This window comes from Lissotriton vulgaris, chromosome 4_1 (assembly GCF_964263255.1).
Source record: "Lissotriton vulgaris chromosome 4_1, aLisVul1.2, whole genome shotgun sequence".
NCBI lineage: Eukaryota > Metazoa > Chordata > Amphibia > Caudata > Salamandridae > Lissotriton > Lissotriton vulgaris.
The window spans coordinates 998,069,138-998,090,968 of NC_141691.1; the positions used below are offsets into that span (position 1 = coordinate 998,069,138).

The window sequence follows — 21,831 nt, forward strand, 5'->3', positions numbered from 1 at the left end:
CTGTGATAGTAAATTGGGCTACCCTAATGAGGTCTATGAAGGCATACTGATTATTAGCGGGTGGATATCACTAAAAAACAGTCTGGCACTCCGCTCTAAAAAAACTGTTGTGTGAACAACAAAAGCTGTGAGAAAAACCTTCACATAAGTTTATCCTCCGGAACCAACTTTTGCAGAGCTTTTCAAGAAAGCATATACTGTGGTAGAGTCCTTCTGAGGTTAATGGTGTTGCTGAAGTACCGGGTCTGGCACGCTGCGTTAGAAAGTTCAAGAGCGGAGCTTCCTGACTCAAACTGCGAACAAGACTCAGGTAAACTTTGCTCACAGCCTAGTGTCCAACTTGAGGTCTCGCAGCAAAGCATCGCCGCTTCGAACTGAGCACAATCTTTGCTTCCTCGTGCCTTACATTCACTGTTAGGTGTTGAGACACGGGACAGTTGGAGACACGCGTCTTCAGAGGTGGGCAGCACACTATGGGCCCGCTTCTCCACGTCCTTCGTCTCTTCAAGCTTCTGCGCCACCTTGAGCCGACACCGAGCTGTGAATAGCGCTCGCGCACAGAGGACTGCAGCTCCAGGGGGCCGGGAGGCGGGGGCGCCTCCTACCATCCTCCTCTGAGGGCCCGCCGGGCAGAGGCGGGGAGAAGAGGCGGAGGCTCACCTCCAGGGGGCGGGGCCTAGTGCCCGGCGCGTGAAACCCTGAGGGGACACTCGGGACAACTGAAGCTAGCTGAGCTGCCGGGGCAGCGGCGCGCGGGGTCCTGCCTGGGTGCACGGGAGAGTCTCGCGCCCTCCGTTCCTCTGCCCCAGACGCCCGCGCGGCCGGTGGCACATTTCTGTGGCAGACCGGGTGCCAGCAGGATGCGCCCAGAGGACGCGTTCAGGATCTAAGGATTTTCAGGGAGGTGTGCGCGCCGGCTGCCTGAGGGAGACGGGGCAGGAGGCTCCGCTTGTGGATGGACGCGGCCGCTGGAGTCAAGCGGGACCGGGGATGAGTGCGCTGGTCCTGCGAGGCAGCCGCGGTCGCCTCCGGGGTCAGAGGCTGTGCTGAGGGGACCCCGCTGCCACCACCGTACGGGACTGCAGGAGGGCACGGTGCGGGCAACAATGGATAACTTCTTCAGCGTGGTGAGTGCCGACACAGCAGTCCAGTAGTTCCTCCGTCAGGTTATATGTTGCCGGTTTGAAACAATTCATCTGGTGTTTATATTCCTTTGTACTTGAACGAAATTGCAAATGTATCTGTTATGTTAGTCCTGGCCCGGGACCTTCAAATCTGCTCCAAAGACCTTGCAGTGAAGTTGTGGTATAACAGCCACGAAGTCGCGAATCTTTTGTGTATTTCCACCCATTATTTTCCAGCCTACTTTTCATCATATCACTGTTTTATTCAAATTTGAAATGTGATACTTTTTTTTACAACTTTCATTGCACCGGGAGACTTAAGCATTACCGTAAAAGTTGTGAACAATTATGAGATGTGGGGGCTAATGTGCTACTAGGTCTGTTAACAAAATGTCACATTTCTTAGCGCCACATAATGGGGTTAGGCGACTGCATGGCGCTTGCTGTCCATGTGACTGGCACGGATTTCAAGGTGAGTCGTGTCCCCATGTCATTCACACGGAGTTCACTGACAGCAAGTGGTGGTGGTAATGGGTCGCTGGCTTCTTTGTACAGCAGTTTTATTGTTTTCCCAAACGAGCGTGCTACATCTATATGTCTGTGTGTGGCTCTATAGGCGCTACGGCGTTTGAATCGGTCAGTATGTGTCTGGCGACCAAACTGGTATCCCAACACCTGGGCTTCTAGGTGTCCTAAAATTTGTATCAAAAGCACTTCCAATGCCTCAATACATAAGCCCTGGAGGCTCAATATATATATATATATATATATATATATATATATATATATATATATATATATATATCTTGTGGGGTTGATATGTTGAGGTTCTGTTTCTTGTTACTACGTGGTCTGACGTCTGTATTTAGCTTTTCCTAGTGTCCTGCTCTATAGGGATTTTTTGTGACTCAGCCCATGGATCTATAGGATGCCTTGATGACTGGATGTATTGGTGTTCTTGTGTATCAGTCTATAGGTTTCCTGAAATCTTGGTATATAGGCATCCTGATGTCTGAATGTATTAAATCTTACCATATGCCTGTTTCTGCTTGTCCTGATATCTGCTCTGTGTGTTCTAACAGCTAGATGTGTCTCATCCCCTATGCTTATGGTACAATCAGGGCGGAAGCCTCATCTCTTGGTGTTCGGACATCAATAGGTTTTCTGACATAGGAGTCTATAGGTAGCCCATGTCTGGACCTATGGGTATCCTTGAGCTTGTTTCTATGAGGTCATACAGCAGAACCTGTTGATGTCCTTGGGGTTGAGTCTTTAGGCTGCCAGTCATCTGAATCTATAGTAGGTTTACTGTCATCAGGATCTACAGGTGTCTTCCTCGTCTGACATGCTTGGGTCAATAGGCATCCAGTGGTCACTTGTATGGCCTGACACCTGGAACTGTAGGTGTAATGATGCCCACATTATACGTGTCGGTGGCTGGTAAACAATGTGTGTCAATGCCCACATCTCCAGTGATTGCTTAGTCTGTTGAAATGACAGAGTGTACTTTCAGAACTGGTCTAAATATGTTGTGCTAGTCTAAACATTTCCACGAATGACACAGGGCCTGAGTTAGAGAACGTTTGTAATATATAATCCTCTGTAAAGAAGTGGGAATGTAATTTCCTTCTTAAAGCAGTAGTAACATCTTTTTCACAGCAAAGCACTGGCAATGTCATTTCCTCTGTAAAGCAAAGGTAAGATTATCCATAGAAGTGGTATAGAAAAGGGGCCCAGGGCAGTTGTGCAAGCAAAGGAGATGGGCCCCTTAGCCATTAGTTAGTTATAAAACACAACAGTAATGGGGTTCAGTGGACGCCTCGGGCCCATGAGATCCAGAGCACTGCGCCATTAATTGCTGCGCTATTGAGCCTCATGAAAGCGGTAGTAACATAATTTCCTTTAAATTAGGGGCAGTATAATTTCCTTTTTGAAGCATTGGCTATGTAATTTCCTACGTACATGTAACTCAACTGAGGGGGTTCCCTTCTGACAGAGTTGCCACTCCTTTAACAGGTTTCTGAGACTTGTTAGGTTCTTTCCAATTTCTGTTTGCAAAGGAAGTTGGCTCCACCTTGTTGGTCCAGAGCTTTGTCCTTCAGTGAATCTGTATTTAACATTTAGTCTCTGCCTTACAGCTGTAGTCTTATCATTAAGCTATTTATTGTTGTGGCTGGTAACTGATTGCTGTTCTGCCTGTCTCTTTCTGTGCTTCCATGCTCGTGTACTCCATTCTTGCTGTATGTACTATATTGTACTGCTTCTGTGCGCTATTAAATCTTTCAGGGTGAGGAGTGCTCCACAACAGACAAGAAGCACATGAAAGGTGATGGGACGATGCTTGCAATAAGTCTAACCACTGACAATCCTTGGGGTAGGATTCCAACCCTTCGTTCTTTTGCCCAAAATGCCTCCTCAGATTAGACCCAGCCGTATGTCAGTCTCAACTCTGCTTCAATAGTATTGGTCCAGCCCAAACTGTCAAGCCCGGTCTTCTTTGAACTGGACCAAAAAAAACAAGGGGCATCTCCTCCGTAATGGCGGAGGACCATTGCCCCACTGCCAGCAGATGATAAAACAACAATAACACATTGTTTTTATCGTTTTATCTCTGTTGGACTTATTTCAACAGGAGGGGCGGCTGGGCCATGGCAGGGAGGAGTACTGTGCACTTATCATTGCGCATGTGTGTTTGGCCCCCGTCCTAGGCCGCCCAAAACACAAGTACACTTATGTTTCTCCGACCTGGCTGTATTGTATAGGCAAGAAGGAGAAACCCCACAGGGCACTGCCTGAGCGGCAAACAAGGCCATTCAGACCAATCCTGGCGCTGCTCTCATGCTAGAAATCCGCATCTGGATTGGTTAGGGAGCCATTCTCTTCCGGGACAAGAGGAACAGGGCTAACAATGCGGTTGGCAGTGGGAACAGACCAAAGAGGAGCGGCAGGTAAGTGATTTAAAAAAAAAATATTTCCAAAGCTCTCCTCTCCCCTCCGGCTCCTGCCACCCTACGGGTTTGATTCGAGACAGCCGCCATTGCAAATAACCCAAGACCGTTTTTCCCTCATTGAGGTAAAATAACGATTGACCGGGATGCAGCCCCGAATAGTTGCCTGTGGCTGTGATTCATTCAAGCATTCCATCCATTAATTTTTTTCTATACTTCAGCGTGTCGCCCTAAGTGGGATGGGAATGCCACATGTGAGTTCCATGCACACTGTGACACTGGAACCAAGCCATACCCGGCTGATGAGACCTAGTGAGGGTGAAACCCGTCCTGGGTTGCTTGGGTTCTGGTTCACAGGGGACATGGCCTTGCAGTTCAGGCTAGACTGGAGCAGGATCAAGACTGATTTGTCTACGGCTGGGTCCATACTGAGGGTGGCATGGTGTGTAAAGTAACAAGAGGCCAGAGATTAATCCAAGAAAGCCATCCATCACTTATGTGTATACTCCAGCACCACAAATGACATGGGCATAGGTAGCGAGCTGTGTGATCTGTGCCGCAGTACAAATAACCCTCACACTAAAGAACCATATATTATATAGCCCAGTTATCTAATCTTTCTGCTTGTATAGCACTTAATGCCCGCTACTCACCCTCGAGGCGCTGTTTGGCAAGGAGAGAACGAGAAGTTGTGAGGAAAGATGGAGTGTGCTGTGTCTCAGGCCAGGTCTCCTTTGCAAGGGAGAACTCTCATTAATGTGCTCCCTAACAAAATTAAGTATCACTATAACCTGCTGTAATGGAGTTCATATTGACACCACAAGGACGGTCGTGGGAGATGACCTGCCTTGCATTCGGTCTCCATACCTGAAAGTTGCAGAACTGTTTCTACCGCCGGTGCATTAACCCACTTAGCTATTTTACCATTTAGTTAGACCACTTTTGGTGGGCTGTTTTTATGCACTCCTAGACGTCATCTTTGCGCGTCAACTTTGCACTTTGATGCTTGTGAGTTGAAACGAGGGCCTCGTGCTTCGTCTACCAGGCCAGGTGTTTGTCCCTGGAACAGTGACGCAAAACCCAACGGGGCTTAGTGTCCTGGCCTTGTAAGCGAGAGGGAGAGCTCTTGGGAAACCACGGCTGGGTGTCCTGTTTCATAGAGAAAAATGTCCTGCAGGCTTTATATATTCACCTTAAAGCGCTCTCACCACCAGCTGCGTTGCGTTCATAAACCCCAGCCCCACTGTACCGCTGTGTACCCTCGGACGTGTCCTGCCGGGCTCGCGCACCCTGCTGCTTCCCAAACTCCTCTAACAGGACAGCATGGAAGTGCGTGCTCTGGTATTCCATTTAAGCAACATCTGCAATTCCTGGCTGGGTCTATGCCCCGCAGCCCCCCTCTCCCTGGAGGTTTCAGTACCTTTAAGGCCAGCAGTATCTGAAGTGGTTTTCAAGCCCTTCCTTGGCCTCAAAGCGTGGGATTCTGACGACTAATGCAGAAAGCAGATGGGCAACTGTCAGTCATTTTGCTGATGGGGGCAAAGCCAGCTTTGTCGCTAGTATGATGAAAGGTCTTCTAATGGCAGTATAGTAATCACATTAGAGTGTCTGAGCTACTTCAGCAGGTCGTCTGGTGCTATGGCTTTACCTGATGTGGCCCAGACAGCTGGCTAGTGCCGCTTTGCAGTGGAGCGTGGCCAATGGTTGCAATCAGCTCTATCCTCACACCTTTGGCTAAAGGTCAGTCCATCTTCATGTATGATCAGTAGACTCTAGTAGAGTCTTGCTTTTGTGCAAATACATATAATATGCGTATGGTTGACTGGAGTTGCAACGTCAAAGGTCTTTGGCAAATTTTTCGTGTTTGCAGTTTGCAAAGTTTTTGCAACATCCGCTTGTACAAGTGTGATGTTTGCCATTATTTTTGTGAAGTATACCCTTATTTAACGTAAATGCAACGGACGTACTGTGCAGAATGCAACTAGAGCTCTTTTCCTGTGCAATATCAATATCATTGTGCATAGAAAGGTTCCGGAGAAGTTTAGCATTCAGAGAAAGGTTCTGCATACACTAGCTTGGCTGTTTTTGATTAGAGTGGGAATTCTCCAACTATGGGTATAAAATGTCTTACTTTTCACAGAATACCAGAGAAATATTGAAATATTTGCCAGTGGCAAAAATTGCGAAGTTCGCCAAATTTCTTTAGTGGGAAATACCTTTCACAATCGTAAATATGAATACAACTTTTAAATAGTGTTTTTTTACTGCAGCATCATTGACTACTCACTAGCAATATCAATGGGGGCTGGATATTTGCATAATGTCTATAATGTGGTCGTAGTGCCTCAGTAGGCGCTATCAATGTTTTTAAGTTGCAGGCAGTGTGATATCCGTGCTCTGACTGTTTCTACGGGCTTCTGTTTTGAAATCTCTGAAAGCAAGCACTGGCTAATCAAAAGGTCTGATTTAAATGTGCTCCTACATGGAAACTGCATTTGTGTATGCCTGTTTCTTGACGCGTTACCGCATTAGAGCCACATTTATAACCTTTGTTTTAAGTTAGATTTTGTAACCTGATACATATGTGTAGATATGTTTACACGTATTTGATCCACGTGATTTCTGACTAAAATCTTTATAAAAAGCCTTTTGTAGAGGAAAAAAAGGGGTGGGTCTCTATGAGGCACAGAATTTAATGTGTGATGATACTGTATATGTTTGAGATGTGAAAGAGTCTGTCGTGCATTGCAATGCAAGCAGTTCTTAGGCGGTGGAATAATACATCAAACAGCCAATACTATGAGATGAAAGAGAAATACTTTTGGTGGAGCAAAAGTCTGGTCTGTGTACATTTTAAAGAATTGCTATCAATTGGTCTTGCAGACACATGTGCCGCAAAGCCAGACCTAAAAAGGTATATGGTGTGTATGTGTATACCTAACCCTAAATAAGAATATTTTCCATTGGTGCAAATATGCCAATTTGAGGTTATGGTTAGGGTGCTGCACCTTTTTTGCCTCCCCATGAATACGTTTCATATAGAGAAAACCTTCACCTTCTAAAAGGGAGGGGAGTTTGTAATTCTTTTACAAAACATTTTCAGCCTTAGTCAGTATTTTTTAAACATTAAAGTTAGATTTACAAATTGAGGGTGAAAAAGCATTGGGAATGTAGGTGACTGTGCCCAAAGGTTCCAACACTAACTCTACCAATCCAGAAAATCCACCACATTTGCAAATTTCCCATGGCCATAAATTCTACCTGCTGGCGTAAATATGAATATGTCCCCCTTCTGATGGATCAGAATCTCACATTTGTGTTCACAAAAGACAGTTTTTGAGAGCACAAGTGAAACTGAGGCAGACACAAACAAGTATAGTGATTAATTAGAGCCCAATGTTACCATAACTTAAGCAATTGACAAATGAAGTAAAGAAGCTCAGTCGCTTGCGCATGCACCTCTGGAAAAGGCAGTAAGAATAGGTGTGTAATTATTGCGGCTTCCGGTTTTATGGTATTTTTTTTTCATTTCCGTCTGTATTTATCAATATTTATTTTTTGTCAACTTTACCGGTATTTATCTATATTTATTATGGGGTTTCTGAAAAAAGTAAAGCTGAAACTGGTATATTTCCACATTTATTTGCCCAATAAGTCTGGAGTCATGCTTGAATGCCTGTCAGGTTTCAAGTCAAGTCAAGTCAATTAATTTATTTAGCGCGCTACATACCCAGAGGGTCTCAAGGCGCTTGAAGAAGGGAGGGGAATTACTTGTCGAATATCCAGGTTTTAAGTTGCTTTCTGAATGCTAGGTGGTTCTGAGTGAGGCGAAGGTGAATGGGAAGTGAGTTCCAGGTTTTAGCCACCAGGTAGGAGAAGGATCTTCCTCCCATGGTGGTTTTGTTGATGCGAGGTACAGCAGCAAGGGCTTGGTTGGAAGAGCGTAGCTGGCAGAAGGGGGTGTAGAAGGAAAGTCGTGTGTTTAGGCATTCGGTCCAAGTTCGTAAAGTGCTTTGTGTGCGTGGGTTAGGAGGCGGAATGTTATCCTATTAATGACGGGGAGCCAGTGGAGGTTTTTCAGGTGACCAGAAATGTGGTCTTTACGCGGGATGTCTAGTATGAGTCTGGCTGATGCGTTCTGGATGCGTTGGAGTTTTTTCTGAAGTTTTGCGGTGGTACCGGCGTATAGGGTGTTTCCGTAGTCCAGGCGGCTTGTAACCAGTGCGTGGGTGACCGTTTTTCTGTATGAACACCTGCAGAAGATAAATCAATGCACTTATATAAAAATATGCACATGACAGAATAAGCCTTGTGTATTTGTATTGCTGTTTAAGCCTCTTTATTAAAATTCCTTTCTTTTTTAACCCCCTTACCTATCAATCAATCCACACAGTTATTGGCCTGGCAGTCCTGGCAAAGTGTATTTAGAATTACTCAAAAAGCACCCAACTAATGTTTTTATCCACATTTAAAAATAAATACAGGAAATAATTTAAATGGTTTTCTTTCTGTATTTATCTGTAAAAATCAGTAAAAACGGAAAACAGGGAGCCCTAGTAATAATGATGCAGTTCTAGGAAATCATGGACTTTCGTGTGTCTTTTGTTAGCTCTATCGATTGTGGGACCTATGTAGTCATTTGGGAATATAACATAACATGATAAAAGCAAGTGCGTTTTTAAAGTGCACATGTGCCTGTGGATTTCTTGGCTCTAAGTTAAAAGGTGTTTGCTGTTACCCTTTTTTTTTATCAACTTTGATAGGATGAAAGACCAAGCAGACCCACCTGCTTCTAACCTGTGACCATGGGGGGCAAATTAATGCCATGGTACACTGAGCCAAACATTAACACAGAAAATGAGAGGACGTGACTCCTTCAGCACAAACGCCACCGCTGGGCGGTGCACAAACCAACTGCCTTTATAATCCAGATGTGCACTTTCAAATAATAACAGCCAGATAAGCCAGCCCTACAACATGCCCTGATCCGAAGCTTTTGCACGCCAGCACGTGGGACTTTAATTCATTTGCGGTTGTTCCCTGTGACTTTGATCTCTGCGTAAAAGCTTTGATATCCTTTGACATGTTGGCAGCAGTCGTTAGCATCATCGAGTATTAAAGCGCCTCGCTTTAATGTTTATCCAGCCTCACAACTGTACAGCTAACCGAAATTTATTCCGTTCTAACTGTAAAGATGGTGCTTAAAAGCTGGGCGAGAACTGGGTGTGAGGTTTGCCATCTTTTTCAGAGAAAGATGCCAGACATTTCTTGTTTAGGAGTAGCCAAAAGGTTTTGTGTAACATTCTTTGTAGTCTCTTGTGATGTGGCAATATGTCCCATATTTGATTTAATATTTATTTACTGACAGTGTGCACTGCACTAAAACAGTTAAAGGGAGTTCTTCTTGCCTTCCCCTTTTTTAAAATTATACTGCAAAATGTAAAAATAGTGGCTTTGCTGTTTTTCTTCCAATATTTTTAGCTGCCTTGACATAAAAACACAAGCCATGCCTGTAAAATACTGTCCAGATGATAGCCCAGTGTGTTGAATCAATTATTGCCTTGCCAGTCATTATTAATAATTTGTGTTTGCAGCGCCAACAAGCTTTGAAGCCAATATCCATTTGCTAGATGAAAATAAATAACCAGGCAAATGTGCTGGGTTAAGATCATGTTATAAGAACATGAAATCGGTAAAAAATAAGCTGATATTGGTTATCCCAAGTACGCAACCTAAGTACCAAGTAATGTACAACTTCTATCTGCCTGGGTTGGGTCCATGTGGAGATTTCGGGTGACCAATTGTAGGCGGTTTCTGTTGTGTTCAGCTGCACGTATGAGTTTTTGCACATTGCAATATGTATGTGCAGGTAGTCGCGGCTCGCATGGCTCACAGGTAAGGGGGCGGAGTCGCGCATGGTGGGGAGGACGGGCGATTGGTCACGAGGGAAGGGGGGGTCAAATAATAATAATCATTTTTAAAACATACTTTTTCCGGGTCCCGCGTTCTCAGCTCTGGCTCCTGCTTTCCTGCCTTTGCAGGAACAGGAAGCAGGCAGCCTCCCTCCCTTCCCCTAAGCCAATCACATGCTGCAATGGCAGTGTTGTGATTGCTTGGGACGCTGACCATACAGACGTCTATGGGGAGGCCATTTTTTGCATGTAGGCTACATGCTGCCTAACATGGAGAAAAAGGAGAGGACACGACATGACTGTCAGGGCCCACAACATTAGGCAAGCCACTCCTCCCCTGCCCTTGAGCAGACCCGCTTACCCCCAACCAAACCCTTCTGCTTTCTCGCAGTGCGAGAAGCAGAGACATAAAATGGTACTTATAATTCCATTTTATGTTTTTGCTTCTCGCACTGCGAGAAAGCAGTGGGGCGACGCTCCTCCGGGTAGAACCTGTAGACCCACGAGACCTGAATATCCAGTTCTGAAATTAACTGGACAATTTAGAATTTTAATCACAACAATACAGTGTACATTTCCATAACCCGTGCACGGGTCTATATTACATAATGAAGTCTTGATGCATATGTGAGCAGCCACTTTTTGGCCAGTTTCCTGGAGAACAAAAAACATGGGCTTACATGACCACCCTGTGTGGTGATTCCCACAAGGACAATCTTTGTAATGGTCACCAGCATTGATAACACTGAATGCTCTGAATGGGCAGTATGTGTATCCCCCAAGCAGCAGAACCTAGGCAGCGGACCCGAAAGCAAACTTGATGTCCAATGTATGACATACTTTTGTTTGAATTAATAAGGAACCTTTTAGAATAAACACAAGGTTAGGACACATTACCTTCTAGTAACAGCTTGTGTTGTGTTTGCATGAAATTTATCACCATTGAATAAAATCCACACAGTGATTAAGTGGCTAACTCTCAAATAAAAGTGAGGAACTTTTTTATATGTCTTTTTTTGCTGGTGGGCCTCATGTTGGTAGTGGGTGAGGAAATATTTGGATGTGATGTGCCCATATTTCATTAGGGTCAGAACGGAGACAGAGGTGTAATAGCATTAGAGAAATCCTAGAACCAGAGCTGATCCCTATCTAAACCAGAATTGGAAAGAGAGCCATCCAATCAGAGCGCGTGGGTAACCCAAAGCTCACTCACTGTATATATGTTATTGTTCATCATACGCCTTAACCATCAGACAACCAGGGCTGTTTCCAGGCGAAAAATAAAAAGGATGGTGTTTCGCCAGGCGTGGAAACAGTTGTTTGTATACAAAAATTCTCCAGTTGAGCCAGGCCTAAAATGAATGTATAAGCACATATGTGCTGCATTGACTGTATTTAATGCAGTCATATATTTCAGCATTGATGTAAGTTGTAATTAGTTGGGCAGTCTAAGTGAGTCAGATTTGTTAATATGGCACTACAACATTGTTTTTTTTATTTATTTAGAAAGTTTTATACAGCGCACACGTGACCCAGGCCGGTATCAGAGCGCTTTACAGTTAGGATAGGTGGAGTAAGGAGGTGAGAAGGACAAGCATAACTAAAGTATACATAAAATGAGCAAGATACATCACAATTAGGGTAAGATGGATATGGTACATGCAGAAGAACATTCAATACATAAGTGAGCAAAGCAGGCGAGTGCTGCGAATCAAAGGTGCACATTAAACTGGAAATCAGTCAGTAGGCATTCAATAAGCTATGGGTCCCGGGCCGTTTAAGGCAAAAACAAAGTCATTAGGATTTTGTTTAATCCCTTTTGGAAGGAAGCAGTGGAAGAAATTTGTCAGACTTCCGGTGGAAGAGAGTTCCAAATCTTGGGTGCAGCACCTGAGAAGGCTCTGTGACTCATTCATGATTTACTTACTTAGAATATGGTGGTACAACACCTAGATGAGGTGCCTTTGGGTTTCTTTTAAAGGCCTGAAGTTGCGTACAGTTTTGCTATGCTTCAATCTGACCAGTTGCAATGTCAGTGTACAGTACAGGCTCTCAGTGAGTCTCATTTTTTTATTTATTTGGACGCATCAGATGTGCATTGTAATACTTTGTGACATTGAGCAAAACTGTAGATATTTCGGAGTACAACAAGTTTGCTTGCAGTGTTACATGTGTTTGAAGACCTTCATTTGTGCAGATATCACACTAGATTTGGGCTTAGAGAAAAGCATATGGGTTATTGGCTTTGTTGCTGGAATATTTTGGAGTCGTGCGGTGGTAACGTAAGTAGTGGGGTGCAGGGTCTTGAAGGATATTTTACGGTTCACAAGAACCCAGGGAAGTTTCCTCAGGGTCCTTGGTTCTCAGTACAGGTGGATCCCGAGAGCTGTACTATTTGTACTATTGCTGTGTGGCAATCTGATACTTCTCATTTGGATTGCCCTTCCCACGTTTTGGATAGTTTTTCACTATAAGTGACCCCATTTCCCTTATATGACCCACATATTATACCTTTGCCTGCTGCAGTTCTATCAAAAGTCCATTCGGCTTTCACTTAAAAGTCAGAAAACCCTTATCAAAACATTGCAAGCATGGAAGCCAAGCAAAACTAAAACGATAATCCGATATTAGATGGAGAGTGTTCACATAGTAAATTGCCTGCTCAAATTTAATCTGTTTTCTGGCATATGAGTTGGTAAAACTACCAGTATCAAACGTGAAAATGACGTACGCCATTACGAGTGTAAGAAAATATGTTTAACATATCGACTGAAAAAATACCATAATGCATTCTCTAAATAAAGGGAACTCCTGACACGAGGTTAGCTCTTTTTGTGACTCTTCTTTGTAGGGTAAATAGCCCAGGCAGCTGCTAGAGGCAAATCGAGGCTTAATGACCCACATTAATTATAAATAAACTAGTCTGCAAAACAAAGGAAGGATCTCTGTGATGCTCCCAATTTAGACGAAGAGCTTTCATTGTAAAATACATCTGTTACTCACAAGTCATGCCCTAAATTATTTGTCCATGTTAAAATACATTAGTTATTCACAAGTCAAATCCTACATTGTTTGAACAGACGTTTTTATTTTGCAAACTATAGCCCAAAACAAACCAGAAAGGTTGCAAGCTATGTTGCTGGTGTTTTATCTGCTGGGCTTTATCTGCTTCCCTTGATAAGGGCATCATAGGGACAGCCATTCCTGTTCGATCCTGTCAGAAACATTTTCCCGCTTGTCGTTCTCAGTCACCTCTACGTGCGAGATGTCTTCATGTTCCCAATTGGCTCCTGGCAACGTGAAGCGCGAGACGCAGCGAGGCGGATGCGCCAGGTAATCGCGCCATAGTGCCAGCCCGTCTGCGTCCTGGAAAGTGTAGCTGGGCGTGCTGCCTGCGTGCTTCAAATGAGAAGCGTGATCCTATCGCCGGTTGCCAGGAAGTGCTTCCGCGTCAGCTGACTGCGGCTGGCGTCAGCCTTACCTGGAAACCGCCCCAGGGTGAGAAGTCACAGCAAAGGAGCGGCGTCTTTTGCAGCCAGGTGCGAGCGCATGCAAAACACCCGGCGAGCCCTCTGACCGGCATTTAAACCAACATCTGATTTGCTAATGCCCAGGCAACCTGCGTGATTAGCAACGCGAAACTCCTCAGGAAGAATGTCTTTTAATTGCTTTATGGTGTATTTTAACTGCTTTATCGTGTTCTTTCTCCAGGTGCAATCGAAAATGATTGTATTTTGAAAACAAAACACAAAAAAATATTTTGTGTATGGTGATGGTGTGTGTATATGAGGTGTCTGGTTTGTTTGCATTACCAGTTTGGGCAGTAACAGCAACCGAGGCACAAGGCAACAAAGAAGTTTGTTCCTATTTTGAAAACAAGACAATTTTTTGTGTGTATGGTGATGGTGTGTGTATGAGGTGTCTGGTTAGTTTGCATTACCAGTTTTGGCAGTAACAGCAACCGAGGCACAAGGCAACAAAGTAGTTTGTTCCTATTTTGAAAACAAGACAATTTTTTGTGTGTATGGTGATGGTGTGTGTATGAGGTGTCTGGTTTATTTGCATTACCAGTGTTGGCAGTAACAGCAACCGAGGCACAAGGAAACGAAGTAGTTTGTTCCTATTTTGAAAACAAGACATTTTTTTTGTGTCTGGCTTATTTGCAATACCAGTTTGGGTGGTAAAAGCAACCGAGGCACAAGAAAACAAAGTAGTTTGTTCCTGGTCATACACTTAGGCCAAGTGGAAAGTAAGAAAGTATTGGAGCTTGGGTCCCTTGGTCAGTAGACCAATTAGCTAGCCCCCCTTATTTACCCAATGCAGATTTGTTGCATTTTTGTTGACGGTACAACCAGTTTGCCGCAGCAGCAGAGGTGCCTGGGATATATTCATATTGCAGGTGCCAAAATCATCATTTTTGTTGGACACGATCCCTCCAACTCTGTTTGGTATGGTTTATTTTCTGCGAGTGGTACATGACATGCACAGGTTCCCATCCTCAATAACCTCAAGGGAGATATTTGCTGATCTAGCATTAGGCCCTTGGTATTGTTCGACATATCACCTTCTACCACCACTAAAGAACATGCCACCCTCCCATTGCTTCGTCAAGAGTGCAGTCAGTAATGGTACTTAAAGAAGGCCACATCTTTCCTGACCAGCTTCTCTTAGATCATTATACCTATACCTATAAGAAATATTGCCGTTTCAGGCAAGCCAAAGACATGCAGAGCTCTACCATCCCAGTTTTTGTATCTGTTTATTTGAAACCTGTACTCAAATTTGTGGTCTCAGAATTACGTTTTTCAGTCAAGTTCAAATATACAAATGAAATACTATTCAAACTCACTGCATCCTCAGGGTCACCCAGAGCTTGGATCACCTAATCAGAGTGGAGAAAAAAACGAATTCCATCATATCAAAGATTGTGGTATTTGGTTTTCTTAATTTTTCCTGGCTAAAAGTCTTAAAAAAAATAATAACAACAACGAGAGAGAGAGGGAAAGGACACTCTCGGTCCCCCACGAAGTAGTAATAAACAACAAAAGAGTGCCCACTAAAGGGTACAGGTGTCGAGCACAGAGACAAGGAAAGTTCGAATCTACCTTCGTAGGAATTTCCCAGGGATTCTTTTTAAGCCCTCACTCACCACCCTGGGTGGTGACATGCTTCATCATTGGGCCCACCGGGAGAAACCGAATGTCTCCCCGGTGTGCTGCAACGCCAGGTTACTGCGGAGCGGGGTTTGTTTGTGACAGAATGTGAAAAGGTGGAAAATATTAAAAAATACCGGCAGCACGTACCACATAAAAACTTTATTCCGTGGTTGGCTCGGTATTAGTTAAAAAGTATGTGATGGGAAATCTACCAACTATTGTGTTGGGTGTTTTCCCTCAAGGTTTACAATGGGGTCAACATGTTTCTGCCCTTTAAGTGTACATGTGTTACTGGGCATTCGTCAGGACCATGTAAATGTGTACCTCGGCGGTATAGACACGCTAAGGCCTACCCTGACCAGAGGACGTGAAAGTTAAAACACAGACTATGTGTCAAAAAGGAGGGTGCAAAAAGAACAAACCAAAAGAGAAGGTTCGAGCTAAAGTGTGCGAACCTGTGGTTTGTGTGTTAAAAGATCCACACCTCATGGGTCTCGGGAGGGGGGTGGTGGCGACGATGGCACACCGCCCGCAATGCCAAACACCCGCTTGGCACCTAGCGCTCTCCTCGAACCGGATCCGGTTCGAGGAGAGCGCTAGGTGCCAAGCGGGTGTTTGGCGTTGCGGGCGGTGTGCCATCGTCGCCACCACCCCCCTCCCGAGACCCATGAGGTGTGGATCTTTTAACACACAAACCACAGGTTCGCACACTTTAGCTCGAACCTTCTCTTTTGGTTTGTTCTTTTTGCACCCTCCTTTTTGACACATAGTCTGTGTTTTAACTTTCACGTCCTCTGGTCAGGGTAGGCCTTAGCGTGTCTATACCGCCGAGGTACACATTTACATGGTCCTGACGAATGCCCAGTAACACATGTACACTTAAAGGGCAGAAACATGTTGACCCCATTGTAAACCTTGAGGGAAAACACCCAACACAATAGTTGGTAGATTTCCCATCACATACTTTTTAACTAATACCGAGCCAACCACGGAATAAAGTTTTTATGTGGTACGTGCTGCCGGTATTTTTTAATATTTTCCACCTTTTCACATTCTGTCACAAACAAACCCCGCTCCGCAGTAACCTGGCGTTGCAGCACACCGGGGAGACATTCGGTTTCTCCCGGTGGGCCCAATGATGAAGCATGTCACCACCCAGGGTGGTGAGTGAGGGCTTAAAAAGAATCCCTGGGAAATTCCTACGAAGGTAGATTCGAACTTTCCTTGTCTCTGTGCTCGACACCTGTACCCTTTAGTGGGCACTCTTTTGTTGTTTATTAATAAAAGTCTTAAATGCCTTGCCCGAGCCATGAAGGATGAAATACCCGTCTGTTCTTATTAAGACACCTCACTTGTCAAAAGTTTTTTCGGGTTTAGATTGAGGCAAAAAGGCCCAAATGCATAAAGTCAAATTATGGTTGTAAGCCCTGCAATTTGCTAAATCACAGGGGTTGAGACTGCAAAATATATTTTTGCTATATACTACACATTTTGCGAGACATAAACATTTCCTACTTACAAAATCGGCTCATTGTTGCATTCTGAATCAGGGTTAGAAAGGGGCATAATAGGGGTTTCTCCTCCTATTTGTGATTCAGAATGATATGCAGAGGTGGTTTGTAATTACAACTGTAGTCCAAGGAGGTGGTAACAGGTTCCTAAAGGGGGAGCTGTCCCCTTTAGGAATTGTGTCTGGTGGCCTCAGGGAGTGCAGGCATTGGTCCAGGAGCCACAACTTCTCCCCCGATGTGTTCCCAAAAGGGATTTTCAGACTGTATCAGTTCCTTTAAGGAAAATACTGCTTATTAAAATGAAATGTTTCTCATTTGGGAAGGCAAACACTGTAATGATGTGTGCCGTTCCTTGCAGGCCACCATTCCTGTAATTGCCGCCAACCTCAGGGTGTCGCAAGCCTAATTAATAATAATTGGGCAGGTCGTTGTGTGACCTCCCCCCAACCCCCCGTGACCCGCTCCCCCACCCCAAGGGCCTGCACATTTTGGATGCAACCTGTTAGCCCACAGGTCGCAACGCAAAATTAAAGATTTGTCTCAAAGTATTAGTGACCACTTTGTGTGACCAGTCTTTTTGTACACTTGGTTCGTACTCCTGTATGTCTCATTCATGTGTTTTGTAGGAGCCATCATTCCATGCCCATCTTGACAACACTAATCTGAGGTATCTGGGGCTACCCCCCTGCCCGTTATACCACGTTTTTAAGCAAGACTGATATTCTCCACCGGAAACCTTTTGGCATTTGAACAAACCATGGGCGGCATGCCAGATTGGTTTCAAGGCAATATATGCCGCTCTTCGTGCATTTTCCGACACTGGTCGCCCATTTCTCTCTGAAAAGCACAGCTCTAGTGGCCTTACACAAACCTGAGATCCAGTGGGGTATCATAAACCCGCCACAGCCCCTGAGCTCCAGGAGCCCCCTCCGGCACTCTGCATGGGCCCCTGGCCTGAGAAATCCTGACTGGGTCCGGAGAGTGGGGGTGCTCTCCATATACTTTGCAGGGGCGCCCCCTCAAGTTTTGCTGTGCCACGGCTGAGATCCTCATTTGAACCCCTACTTGTCATTCCTAGGTCAGGGAGAAATGGAAAAGAGCAAAATGGCATACTCAACCCTTGGAACCTTGCTTTGTCAGTATCATTACCAGTTCAGAAAATTATTAAAAAGAGCTTCTAATTTGCTGCTAAATGTCATACATAGCATGTTGGTTATGAGTCATCATTCAGCACGTCAAGCCCAGAAATTCGTGAAAATGGTTGTAGTGCACTCAAAAAGAATCCCATAAAATGACAGCAAGTAAGATCAACACTGTTAAATCATGCATTTTCCCTATAATTTGAATAAGCATTCCTTTCTGGAGCCTCCCTTTCGGTCTGTGTCGTGTGCCCTCGAGTGGTCGAAAGTTTGTTGTGCGCAGATCTCAATGATTTACAGTTTAGTTGCCCAAAAACACAAAATAACTAAAATATAAGTTGTGAGCACAATGACTGCCTTTTCCCTTCATTTTAAGTTCCAAAGAAGAGTGAACCCATAAACCAATGAGGTGGAAAGGAAATGGAAATGATTTCCTTCTGCAAACTTAAATAGCTATTTTTCAAAGGTTAGCAAGGGGAAGGAGCGTCAGGGTGGACCACAAGGTCTGCAAAAAGCAATCTTAATATATTCCACTCCAGCACACTGATGGAAAGAAGATACTAAAACAGATTTATTAAAGTAATAAAAGTAGGAATTCTTAACGTGACTACGCTGTCAGCAAGGGCCTTTCTTTAATTAAAACTTGTGGATGAGACAGAAAACAGCTGTAACCTGCCAGCTAGTAAACGTATGCAGAGGATATGATGAATGCCAGAGGTGGTCCGATGTGCTGCACTTCATTGGTGCACACCAGTATCTTTGCCGCCTTAAAGTTCATTGGGCGTAAATCAACACTCCAGAGTGTAAAAACGACAACAGAATAATCTATGGGCACAGGAGTCATAGTCCAGTGATGTGGGTGTTCTAAAATGTCTGTCCATGTATGGTGTTTGTCGTACTGGCTCAGGAACTAAACAGAGGAGAATCAATCAAGAGCCACTTTTGTCTGCCATAAACACTTGTTAAGTTAGCTAATGCCTGATGTGGACTGACCCATTGGCCCACGCTATACACTGTAGTGGGTGGACGAAAAATGTGAATGGCACAACAACAGGTCTATGTATGAAGAGGGCTGGCCGAAAGCCCCTAATTATAAGTATAATATTGAGATATAGAATGAGGTAGATCCTTCAGTCTTCAGGCCGTCCTGCTCTGGAACTCACTCAATCCACCCCTAAGCGCATCCCCAATCATTTACGTTTAAGGAACCACCTGAAGGCAATCTTATTAGTTATACCCCATGATATTACATTTATTAGATAGCATATGGGAGAGGTGTGGTGCAGCGGGCAGAGATGCTAACTCTGGAGCACAGGGATCATAGTTCGATCACCTGCGGCAGCTCAGCATCATGTGACTTTGGGGAATAACTCACTTAATCTCCCTAACGCCCCCCAGAGCCTTGAAACCTTAAGGCCGAGGTCTTCAAACTGGGGGAGAGGGGCCTCAAGTGATCCCTGGGTGGTCGCCGGGCTCTGGCCAAAAGAAGCATTGTACTGATAACAGTGCTTTGTTATAAGATGAAAAGAAATAGTGGCACCAAGCGGTTCTGTAATGGGCCATCACTCATATCTTTTGCTATTTATATCCTGGCTGAAAGAAGGTGTCAAAGGGGACTAGACTCCAAATATTCTTCAAACCCCCTGCCCCCACTTTTAATAGTTACACTGTGGATACTTGTATGTGTTAGTAAGGCCTGCCTGATCAGAATATTATGTTTGGGACTCATGTATTTGATTGCATTTTTCAGAGTAACAGAACGTAACTGCACATTCTGTTTCTGTTTTAAAAATGCAATCAAATACATATAGACATATTTAAACATTGCCAATTTAATTAAAACATTGTGGAAAATCTGAGGGGCCATTCCCTTTGCGCGTCCAGCTCAAATGGATTTTAGAATATTAAAACCATTGCACACAGAGGTGGTCATGCCTATTGAAAGGGTCAACTGTGTTTCTTTCAGCTCTTGATTGCAGCACTCATGCATTTAAAATGTTGCCTATTTTGCTCAGATAGTCTAAAAACATGTTGCATCTCTTAAGGTTCAATATCTTGAATTATGAAGGGAGGTGCATAATTATGAATATGAAATGTGCTATGTTGCTGTTCAAGACTGTTTCCTATAGGTAGAGGCACTATACTGTGAACACAGGCTAAACCTAAAATTGAAGAAAAGTTTTAGAACACCGGTCTAACCGTCAACTAGTTTTCTTATGAGTCTCCAACATTTTCGGTAGTAAGAGCTACTTACATACAATTAAAATCATCCTGAACTACTAATGTTAGTGTTTTAATATTGACCACATCTAATAAAATTACCTTATGGCCTCGCATGCAAGCTTATTAGCAATGATCACCATTGAGGATCAGGCAGGATTGCCAGCAGTAATGTGAAAAAGCTTTATCAACTTGAAAGTGCCTCTTCATTGATCATATAGATCAGCCACAGCTGCGATGCCCTGGCACCAAAGTAATAAGATTAGTAATAAACATCACCAACACAGCATGATTGATCACTCAAATGTCAGCTTTAAATATATTTTGGCAATTCAACCATTTTTCTCTGAATATCATCATTTGACGTCTGAAAATACACATTTTCTCTCTAAGACTCTTTTCAATTATGGTATTCATATATTATTTAACCCAGCTAAAGCTTTTAATTTAGTGGGCTTGGCTACACATAGGAGAGCTACTAACAGGTAGCTGGAAAGCTATCAGCAGCTCACAAGCTACGTTTTGGAGAAGCCTAATTTACACAAACTGGTTTACTCTTGGTGGTAGAAAGGGCAGTGTTCATAAACTAGCGTACCTGTGCTTTAACTGAAAAATAGATGACAAAGCCAGAGAATGTGGTGGATTATTTAACCTTCAGCACAGTATGTGCTGCATAATTTGTATTTCATTGTGGTATAATTTAGTGAACTCATAATTCGACTTTCTACTACCACATAATTCTAGTGTTCCCAAAAGTTGTCCATCCTATCTATACAAAGTGTACCTTCCTAACTGTTTAGGTGCTTCTTCGTGTTTAAAATAGGGATATGATTACAGAACAAACAGTTACTTATTTTATCAACACAAGTGCTTAGTTTGCATTAAATGGCTGCAAAATCTTACTCTGAACTTTGCACGCAGATGTGTACAACATGTGCGTTTGTGCCATGTTTAAGACACTAATATAGCTTCATAGCCCACTGCCGAGGGCTCTACCACTTGTTAAAAGCCCTGAACCCGTGTCGCAGGCCTGAGCCGCAAGTGAGGGCCTATAACGAGAAAGAGGGCCCTCCCAACCAGTATAGCCCAATGCAGAAGGGCTGCAAGGCTATTAGAACATTCAACCCACTGAGGATAGAATGTTCTAGATTAAAAAAAGAAAGGCAAACATTGGAATGTTGGAGCAGAAGGATTATGCTAGGCATTTTAAGTCCAGATCTACTTCATTGTTTACAATGGTGCTCTCAACATTCCAGTGTTCTAACGCCCCCTATATTTACTTTATTGCCTTTTCAAAAGAGTGTAATTAGAAGCTTGACAAATTGAAATCTGCTTTGGGGTGAGACACGCAACCAGGCCTCCCTAAGAGACCGAAGTGGTGCCGAGGTGGTGCGGGAAGGGCAAGAAGCAGAGAGAGCCTGTCGACATTGTTTGGGAAAAATGGTCTCTGTCGCTTGGCTAATTGTAACCATCCGTGCACGTGCGCTCGGCGCCATTTGTAAAGCGTGCTCGTCTTGTTGAATTCTTGAGACTTTAACCTCTTGGGATCAACACTTCAGATTTCAGTGGGACAGGAGGAGGGGAGGCCGTCGTGAGGAGCAGCCTTTCCCATTCATTCCCCTCTAATCCCTCATTACACAGTACTTTGCCGCCTGCAGCGCCTTGTGTGACGCCTCGGGCAGCCTTCGCCAGAACACAAGAGATTACATTGAGCTAACTTCACATTTTTGTGTGGGTGATGGGGAGAGGAGGGTGTCGAAGTTGAAGGGAGGTGGTGAAGTGAAAAGGTGAATTGCTTGAAAACGTGAACGAAATACATTC

The 21,831-nt window shown here is 44.1% G+C and overlaps 1 protein-coding gene across 1 annotated transcript in view; it reads left to right on the top strand.

The window, feature by feature from the left end:
• The first annotated feature begins 330 nt into the window (after nt 1–330).
• Nucleotides 331–21,831, top strand: part of MYO10 (myosin X) — a 593,993-nt gene continuing 572,492 nt past the window's right edge. The window contains exon 1 of the mRNA XM_086965266.1: nt 331–1,127. Coding sequence (XP_086821392.1) covers nt 1,107–1,127 — 21 coding nt within the window. The 5' untranslated portion in view covers nt 331–1,106. The remainder of the gene's footprint in view (nt 1,128–21,831) is intronic.